Source organism: Limulus polyphemus, unplaced genomic scaffold (assembly GCF_000517525.1).
Source record: "Limulus polyphemus unplaced genomic scaffold, Limulus_polyphemus-2.1.2 Scaffold2267, whole genome shotgun sequence".
Lineage (NCBI taxonomy): Eukaryota > Metazoa > Arthropoda > Merostomata > Xiphosura > Limulidae > Limulus > Limulus polyphemus.
The window spans coordinates 25,984-36,915 of NW_013667877.1; the positions used below are offsets into that span (position 1 = coordinate 25,984).

The window sequence follows — 10,932 nt, forward strand, 5'->3', positions numbered from 1 at the left end:
GTGTGTGTGTGACTGACAGAACTAATGATGACTAATAAACAATGAAGTTCATGTCAGTGTGGCTAGATCCCCCTTGCAAGTGGTGTGACTGACAAGAGCTAATGATGACTAATAAACAATGAAGTTCACACAAAAGATCACTTACTTTATTGTTAACTATATTGCTGTTTATAATACCATATAGTTGTTCATATTGTAAAGTGTGAAAGTTCTATTATGTATTTGTTGCTTATGTAAACTTGTGTCTTGTTCTGATCTATCTGTTGCAACCCAAGGAGAAACACATCTCAAAGCAAGAGATTTGAGAACCTCCTGTTCTTAACAGACCTAATTTCTCTGCTCTGCTGGTTATCTATGTGATGGCAAATTAGTACTTTTATAATTTATATTAAATAACATCAAATCATATTTGTCTAGAATTCAAGCAGAACAAATTAAGCAGTTTTAATTACTTTCAGATAAAAACAGAAAAAAAGGCATATAATTCTTGTTGGCAGCTTTATTTTTAAACAACAGATGGAGTGAGAAATAAATCTCTAACGGATACAAATCTTCAAAAGTGCTATTGAACAAGGTTACCAATTTTCAGTGTTTTAAAGAAAGTTACAGTTATTGTTAACACAAAAACATAACATACACTAATAGAAGGTGACAGATGATGAAATACCTGCTTTGAAACATTTGTTATTGTTGCTTTACCACCAGGAATGGTTGCAAACCTCTTGTTTCTACCTCTTATTGTATTAGTTGGAAACCGTGACAACACATCAAACCACCTGCAAAACGAAAAGGACAATCCTTTCAAAACTACTATTCATCTCCAGGTTATAAAATTAGTAGATATACATAAGTGTTTGTTGCCTGTTAACATTAAAATAAAAAAATATATATTGTAAACATTTACTATCAATACATTTCCAAATAAGCTAACAGTAGCACTCTGTTACATACTGTACACATAAATGGAATAATCTGTTACATTTCCAGGATAAATAAAAGCAACCTTCTGTTACATTTCCAAATAAGCTAACAGTAGCACTCTGTTACATACTGTACACATAAATGGAATAATCTGTTACATTTCCAGGATAAATAAAAGCAACCTTCTGTTACATTTCCAGGATAAATAAAAGCAACCTTCTGTTACATTTCCAAATAAGCTAACAGTAGCACTCTGTTACATACTGTAAACATAAAAGCAACCTTCTGTTACATTTCCAAATAAGGTACCTTTCATAATTCAATTTCATTTCTAAGATACAGAGAAAAAGATTACAATTTTAAATATATGTGCGTGTGTGTAAATATAAATTATCACTTTAAATCTAAATTTTCTATTACTCTATCATGACATCACCCCTTGAGCATTCAAGATTTATTAATTAAGTACAGCATTTTTTAACTACATTCATGGAATTATAATAAACTTTTAATCAAAAAGAAATCTACAGTGATTATAAAAACATCCTCACCAGGAGATTAGTGTTAGCATTAAAAAGCCTGTAGGTCTAAATTATTGCTAGCAAGTCCCTCCCTTGGAGATAATTTATGAGGTCAAGTTCTCGAGAGGGGTGACTTTATGTTTCAGTTTAATAGTTTATATAAAATGTTGATGAGTTATTAATTAAACAATTTTAAATTTAAAAAATTGGGAATTTTTCCACTTGAAACTTATTTTTAAATAAGTTGCGTGGTATTAGCTAATGATATTTTTAACCAGACAATAAACTTGTTTATTAAAAAATTGTGAATTTTAGAAGTGTTCCCTATTTAAATAGGTCATTACATTTGCTTATATCTAAATCTTTAATCCTGCAAATAAACACTTATAAATAAGATATATGATACAAGACTGATCATTCCTTCTTTCCAAATTTAAGCCTCATCACGTAAACTTTTGACCCACTCACAAGAATCAATCGTACCCTTTGGAATCACATTAAAGATGAGAGAAATCACATGTTTTTAGAAAAGAATAATCTGTCAAATACTTTAACATTATAATTGATGATTTTACCAACAAACACTAAATTTTTCCACCCAGCTGAAAAAAATCTAATTCACAGACTCGTAAGTCACAGACAAGGGAAGTAAATGAAAGTTATTATCAACATTTTTAAATCCTACTAATCAGCTTATGTAACAGAGACTAAAAGTATGTTGATTTTATGAAATCACAGCCCGATGTCAAGCAATATTATTTCATTAATCTTCAATACAGGTAACATTTTCTAATACATGGTTTCAGAACAGTTCCTAAATATAACAAGATTATAGTATAATGTATGTTTTAAATATATTAAATGACTTGAGGGTGTGAAAAATTAAAAATTTTCAAAGTTTTACATATTCCAGCAATACTTCAACTGATCACAAGTTAAGCTGAAAACTTACTGAAAAATCCAAACTATTTAATCTACAGAATCTTAAGACTTAATAAATAATGAATTTGGTGAAGGAAAACTTTAGTTATGATTTATAAATTGTTAAAAGGACAAACAGTTATCTACAAAAGTACTTTCTTTATTGAGAAAAACTGTTCTGAAAAAATGATAAAGGAACTCATAACTTAAATTCTTCTAGTCACTGATATGAGAGATAATAACCAGCTTTCCAGAATATTGAATCAGAAAATCACACAAAACATTTTTAATGTAAAGTTACATGTTGATATTGGTTGGTTATAGTATTAACCAATTAATTTGCATTTATTTTGCCTATAAATATGAAAAAACAAGATGTTAAGATTTTGATATTATATTTTGAGAATGTTTTGAAAGACAGTTCAAGTTCAGATAATGAATACATAAACAAAGTGAATCAGAAAGCACCTTCCACATAACAGATAAAATGTTTCTAAGATTCAATCTCACCAATTTCGTTCTTCTTTGCTCATTCCTTTGATAAAGTGGACCTTGTCTGGGGCTGTGATAGCAATAGAAAACTGGTTTCCTGTGACATTCTCCCCATCTGAGACTTCTAACACTTTGTTCATGTCTATCACAGCCTGAGGTACAGTGTCAGGCTAGGAAATGAATAAACTAGTTAGCTAACCTGACTGAGTTAAATTTCCCCACCTGATGCTCTGGGTATCTGGAATCTTGCATTACCTCATCATTAAGATTATTTAAACTTTTGAAGGGTTTTTGCATACCAAACTTTTTAAGACCATATCCATCTGTCTGTTTGAGAATATATATTAATTACATTTTTATAGTATGTAAGAAACAGTGCTAGGTTTTCTAAAGCTTCAAATTTCATCATGACAGGTAATATTTTCTAATCGTATTCAAACATGTATATGTCTTTTCCATTTTCTACACACATATATATCTTTTCCACTTTTTTATACATAAAATATTTAGATTATTTTAGCATAAAGAGCCAAGATTTATGTTTCAATACTTTGTGAACAATATGCATGAACTGTCTTGTAGAGATCATACCTATATACAAAAGGTCACAGAGGCAATAACCCCACTCAAAGGCAGTAGACCAAGCGATACTGACATGTATTCTCAAACCTTATCCTCACTAAAAGGATATACATGCAACCTCTTTCCAGTTTAAAACAACTACGCACTAAAGCAGCATGAGGCTTACCATACTAAACTTTTACTTTTATAACCCATTCTACTTCAGAGATAATAAATCTACAAACTCTGTACTCAGCATGGCTGTAACCAGAGATATAAATTTACCAGGACAAGGAATGACAATCAGTTGGGGGTTTTGGGGGGAGCTGTAAGCCCACCAAGAAAAATTTGAAATTTTAGCCCTCTCACAGCCATTCTATGCAATTCTCAGAGGGGTTTTGGTTTGTTCAATTTACACTCTACCCACAGGAGTTTGTTCAAGTAAACATAAAGGCCAGGTGTACATTTACTGTCAGTAGAATGAATGAATAACAGATTTTGGAGAGAAAAAAAATCACTCAGAAAAAAACAACCAGGGCAACTGGTTGCCCCATAGCTGGTTATGGCCATGCTCAAGAATAATGAAAACAGTGTTAATAGATACTTGAACAAAAACAATATATTTGTCTTGATACACTACACAAATTCAAACAATATATTTTGTAAAATGCATTACAGTTAAAAATATACAAAATATAAAATTCAGAAAATATATAAATATTGAAACAATATTTTAAAAATACCAAAAACAGTGTATCATTGGAAACAATATTTTTGAAACAAAAACACCAAAGACTTGATAACTTCCAATACAATTTTTCATACAATGAATTAAGCTGAGGAAAGATGCTGAAATGCAGCACAAGTAAACAAATTACGTCTTTCAAATGAATAACATAACTTAAAAAACATATCCTTATACAATGCACACATGAAATAAATTATAGTCTCAAGGCATAAAAAAAGTTTTATAACCCAACAGTATCATTTAGATATTGTAATTCTAAAGTAGTTTAAGTTTGTGATAACAGATAAGATCAACTTACGTGCTCATCAACTGAGTAAGTAAGTTCTCCATCATCATAGAGTACAAACCAACGTCTCTGCCATCTCTACAATAAAAACATACCTAATAGTTACATACACTTTAAGAGTTACACAATGTTATTACTGACTAAGTTACTGCATTAAGAACATTAGTAAATCTTCATTAATACACAATACACGTGATTATAGTTTGTAAATTTCATGTTAGTGAAGTCTAACTAGGAAGCATTATCATAATCATCACCTTCAATGCATACAGGTCTTCCACAAGAACAAGTCTCATTTATTTATACATACCTGTAACTGTTAATAACTACATTAGAAGTAAAGCATTCAAACACAGAATATGTGCTAATTTTGGCTCATTGTCTATTATTTAAATGTAGATATTGTAACCAAAACAAGAAATGTTTTCAAGTAATTCACCACAGGTTGGTATAACATATTTCATACAGATGCTGTAACCTTCACAAAAACATTAATGATGCAAAAGGGGTTAAAGTAAATTATTTAGTGTTGTAACCTAGACAAAGAACAGTTTTGTAATAATGCACCAGAGATTGGTTTAACTTATGACAGTCTGGCAAAAAATTCTGAATGTATGAACAACATACTGGGACTCATTTCAACCTCAAAAACTTTAACACAGCTAAGCATTATCTTTAAATTCAGTTTTTAATAGTCTGGCAAAAAATTCCAATGACCAAAATCGGACCTCAGTTTAACCTAAAAAACTTCAACATAATTAAGCCTTATATTTTTATCCGCACTTTTTATTCATATATTTTAACTTGTTTTACAAAGTCTGGCAGTCAATGAATTCAAGTAACAGCCTGGCAAAAAATTCCAAAATACTGAAGGTATGAACAACATGGTGGGGCAGTTCAACCTACTCTAAGGTATTTAGTTACATTGTCAGTATTAATTAGATATAGCATGAAAGCCTGCGAGACAGGTCACTACAAGAAATCTTGCTCTCGTCAATAAGGGTGTGGTTAAAGAATTTCTTTAATTTGGAATGACTCATCCATATCATTACTTTTCTGTCATACTTGAGCTGAATGTAAATGAGAGTCAACTGACTTCTGTTAATTTGGAGCATTTTAGTACAACCACCAAGTTTAACGGCTTCAGCACACATACAGAATTTCCAATTGTTTCAACGCTAGATTTATGAATCTATTGTTACATAATTTCAATTATTTTCAAGAAAACATTAAAAATATTAACTTTTATAAAACAACTCTTTTAAATTATATATACATCTTAGATGAGAAATTGATCTGAATAATTTCAATTAATACTACTACACAGTATAACAGAATCTATAACACCTGCGTAACAAGTTGCTCATTAAAATCCTTACTTAAAAACTCCTCCAAAGACATGTTTTGTTTAATAAATTTAAGGAAAACTTTTACATCAGATAACTAATTTCAAAAGATAAATGTACAGGTTATAAATTATTAGACCTAAAAGTAACAAAGTGGTTCTTCAAAACAGGGTTCATTTTTTAAAATCTTGTATAATTAGTCTTTTTTTTATAATTATTTTTGACAACCCAGCTTCTTTAACATTTTGTCTAGACTTGTGGTGCCATCTTTTAGTAGACTTAGACAAATGTAAAATACTTTTAGTATTCATAATATATGTAACAGGTTATTAATGAACTCTCATCACAATCATGTAAGCTATCCATCTTGCATATATATATAATGAACCAGTCACTCTTTATAACTTCAAACACAAGTGCTATAATAAATTATTTGTTTACTGATCAAACAGAGGCAAGAAGTCTCACCATCCATTGAAAACATGTTAACTGTCCAGGAGAAAAATACAATTTTTTTCAATACATTAATTCTGGAGACATTCAGCTACTATTGCAATGCTACTGCAGGTTGAAAGATAAAACATTAATCATTAAAGAGAAATAATGAGCTTATTTTGGAGAATGTACATTAACATAAAGATGAAGTCAGAGTGAAATGTAAATATTAATTGATATCATACATGTTATATGCTTTGATGACTTTAGTTTTTAAGTATTTTATTCTCACTCATTCTTACTTTTTTTTTAGTAATGGCCTTAAAATGAAACCATACTCCAGACTATGTGGACAGAAAATCGCTGGTTTTCATTAGCAGAAAGACTGTCTAAAGCTAATGGTTTCCAGGTGAAAAATCACATGTCATGGTGTCACTAATTAAAAAGTTTGGTAGTTTCTAAATGACAGGCCAAATATAACAATAATTGGCAATGACTAGATATTTTCTGGCTTTGTAGAGTTTCCAGGATGCTGGTCAAATATTATAATACCTGGCAATGACTGGAAAACTTAAAAGGATTGAGCTGTGGCAGGTAGCTTATACTAATCACGGACAAAGACCCAAGTTTGTGTAAGACTGAGATAGGTCTTGAAAACCAAACTCTATTAAAACAAGTACAGTGGGATCACTATTACATAAGTGGTTATCAGGTGCTTAAGAACTGGAAGTTCTTGCAATGTTTAATCACTTCACCGGTTTTTCCTCTAATAAAGTTATTAGTGTTAGTAACATACCTGTTTTTAGCCAATCATATGACAAATTTAAGACAACTTTCTTGATAGAAGATTAAGGTAGTTGAGTTCTTTATTATATTAATCTTTTCACCACAAACTATGTCTTTGACAGAATTTATTCTCTTATAAAAAGATAATTTTATTAGCACAAAAATAACTCCACTAAAGTCTTCATTATCAACTGGTTCTGTAAGGAATTGGGTAATATTCTGTGAAAAGTAACTAGTAATCTGAACAAGTTTTATGGCTTCACATTCTTGAGAGTTTCAATTACAGGATTATCTGGACTCTAGTGATAAAAACATGAAAATAATTTCTTAGTGTGGGATAATTTTTTTTAAGCTCAGAAATCCATTTAACTCTTCTTACTGTACACCTAAGTATAAGCAAGTGTAAAGATACTTTCAGTTGAAAAACTCATGTTGTCCAAGATAGCCATGGACTCAATATATTCCTTCCTATTGAAATTTTGCCCGTGACGTCACGAGCTGGGAAATCCCGGAGTCTTGGCCATTGTGGACGCCAAGATATCACCTGTTTACTCCAGGCTTAGCAGTGTGAACTTAACTTTACTTGTCTTAAATGACTTAATGTCTTGGATTCATCAGGTACCATCATGGTAATTGCTTGTTGTGCTGTTAGATGTAGCAAAGACTGGGACAAATGTTCCGTCTTGCTTCATATCGTTTTTCCAAAAGACAAAGAGCGACGGAATTGATTGATTTCAGCTGTCAATCGGAAAGACTAGGAACCAAACTACAGAAGTCTGTGTAGAACATTTTATAACAGATATGAAAGCTAGTTTTTCAACAGTATATTAATAAGTATCAGATAAATGTATCCTTTGTATACTATGGGATAAAAATGTAAATGATTATCAAGCTCCAAAGCCAGGTAAAAGTTTTGATAACATGACAGTATCAGCCTACATTATGGCCCAAAATAGCACACAAAACACAACAAACAAACTTGTCAGAAGCCTTGACTCTGCCTTGTGACTCGACTCAAACATGGAGTAGAAGTCCCAAGGTCATTTCAGTATGACATTTGAGTAATATTTGGATATATTTTCATATATATTAGGTTGTCAAGAAATTAATGTCGCGTTTTGGAACACTTTCATTAACCACCACCCCCAAAAAACACACATCACGTATAATAGTTAAAGGAACCGCCTAAACGTCACGTTAGTGTAGCTTATATAATGTGTTTAGTACACTATAATTCCTTGTAGTGATGGCACACGACGAGACACACACATTCGGCATGTAATGCTGTTTGAATACAATACGGGAAATAACGCCTCTGTAGCCATAAAGAAGTTTATGGAAATGTTTTGAACGTTCGTAAGTGTCAATGATGGTTCAGCAAAGTTCATTCAGGTGACTTTAGCCTTAAAAACTGTGATAGCAGGGACCGACATGTTGGAATTGATATTGATGCTCTGAAGACGCTTGTTGAATCTAAACCTAGGCAACACACTCGGGAAATAACCCTGAAATTGCATGTCTCTCATGAAACAATAGGTAAACATCTAAGGAATATGGGAAAACTCCATAAAGAAGGTATTTGGGTGACTCACGAACTCTCGATGAACAACGTGTGAACGTTGCTTCGTATCTTCTGGCGCGTAATGCGCGTGAACCATTTTTGAACAGAACTGTCACAGGTGATAAAAAATGGATTCTTTATGCGAATATTAAACGCCAAAAACAATGGCTCAGTCCTAGACAAAAACCATTTCCGACCCCAAAACCTGGACTTCATTCTCAGAAAGCGATGCTTTGCATTTGGTGGGACATTGAACGAGTAATTAATTTCGAACTCCTCAATCAACAGCGAACTGTCAATGCAGAGATCTATAGTCAGCAACTGGAACGCTTAAATCAGGCCCTTCATCAGAAACGCCCTTCACTCGTCAATCGGAAAGATGTTCTTCTTCTCCACGACAATGCACGTCCACATGTAGCACGTTTAACGTAACATGAGATTATGGAGTTGGGTTGGGAAGTTCTCCTCCACCTACCATATTCTCCAGATATGGCACCATCAGATTACCATCTTTTTCGTTCGCTGCAGCACCATCTATTTGGGAAAATGTATGCAAATACGGAAGGTATTAAAGAGGACATCAACATGTTTTTTGCTTCAAAGCCAAGCGATTTCTTTAATCAGGACATTAACAACCTGATTGTAAGATGTAAAAGCACCATCAATAAGAATGGATACTATTTTATTTAATAAATGTTGTTTTGATATACAAGTTGTTCGGGTTTTTTTCATCTAAAAAAAAGCGACATTAATTTCTTGAGGACCTAACACTTAGATCTGACATGCAATAAACCTTATCAGACCATCACATAATAATTTTTTCTTTTTTTCAACAGTATCTAAATGATATTTCAATGTTAGAATTTTCCTGAAAGACTGGAAATTTTACCATATGAGCCAAACAGATCAGAAATAGTTTCACTTTTATACAGTTTTTCATGAATAATTATTTTTTGCATCATAATATTAATATTCTCAGACAGGCTGCCAACCCATATAATTATGTTGATTAAATTTCCAGGCGCCAAGAGTGATCACCCACTCTTCCCTGACTATATTCCAACTGTGTTTTTTCACACCAAGTTACTCCAGAAGAGACCAGCAGCGTAAAGAATACGGCCAAATTTCATACACGCCAGGCAATGAAGTAAAGGAAGTCGTGATCGGTGATTGTTGGTATCGATGTGGCTGCTCCTCTCATGACGTCGGAAAATAATCCTTCTGGCAAAACGTAGGGGTCGCTTTGCAAGCCCGCTAGCTTCAGCTCCTGCGGGTATCCTGTCGATGTTCTCCGTGCGGATGCTTAACATCCTCAGATAAAGTCAGTGACAAAGTATCTGACATTACTTATCGCACTTTCAACTCTGCTGAGTTTATCTCACAAGTGGTTTATCGGGGTACTATAGATTCCAGCAAGACGTCCAAAATGGTGGACAAGCATGCATCACGTGTCTGCAAGTCCTCATATTGCTGTTGAAAGTTCGTTTTAATTAAAGGACTTAAGGTTTAACTTGAAAAACTATGACGTTCGCGCGTGAACGTACACTTTCCGTGTCATCCGCTATCTTCAGGTATTTTCCCACCAAAGTGACTTTTAAACAGCGAATATGCGGTAAAGTTGTGGAATAACTCTCATCTTGGCCAGCTTATCAGATTCCGTTTCATCCGCGAAAAACAATCACATTTTTTTCTCTTTCATCATTCGGCTTTATGAGTTTGAATTATTGTGACTGTCAGTACTATTCACATACAAATTAAGAAGAAGAAGAAAAAAAAAAAAAGATTATCCAGTGGCATTGGGCCGAGGCCTCTCCAAGTGTTTATGGACACAGTTTGAAAAAATAAATTAGTTATTTTTGGAAAAATTGTCGCTATTTTAATATTCAATGAAGATTCATATAATAATAATAATGAATAATGTACAGCAGAATTAAATAACTTGAGAAACCCAATTTCACTGACATTAAAAGAAAATGTTTTGTAGTTATTAAGATTTTAATTATTCAATACCAGATTGTATTTTTTTATTTGATATATCGGTTACTTTATTTAAGAATACAAAGAAAAACTTTTTCCAGTCATTTTGGTACCACTAGAGCGACAACACGGAGAAATTGAACAGTTATCATCCATTATCTTGTTAATGGCTTGACCCACCTTCGTGAATGTTAGTTTATATTTATATAACATGTTAAAGCGGGGAAAATTTAATTCATTTCCTTAAACTCTATAACGTCACCCCATGAATAGTAATGTTCTACATTTTGTAATGAGGAACCTACCAGTCGTTCTGGTCCCGAATGTGATTCTTCATACAAGTTTGTTTCTTTTTTTTTTAATTTCACGCAAAGCTA

The 10,932-nt window shown here is 32.5% G+C and overlaps 1 protein-coding gene across 1 annotated transcript in view; it reads right to left on the reverse strand.

Annotated features, from left to right (window-relative positions):
* LOC106466467 overlaps positions 1-10,932 on the reverse strand; it is a 132,844-nt gene that overhangs the window by 24,130 nt on the left and 97,782 nt on the right. The window contains exons 4-6 of the mRNA XM_013926754.2: positions 4,463-4,528; positions 2,874-3,025; positions 668-776 (exon numbers count right to left, since the gene is read on the reverse strand). Of these exons, the coding sequence (XP_013782208.1) occupies positions 668-776; positions 2,874-3,025; positions 4,463-4,528 (327 nt within the window). The remainder of the gene's footprint in view (positions 1-667; positions 777-2,873; positions 3,026-4,462; positions 4,529-10,932) is intronic.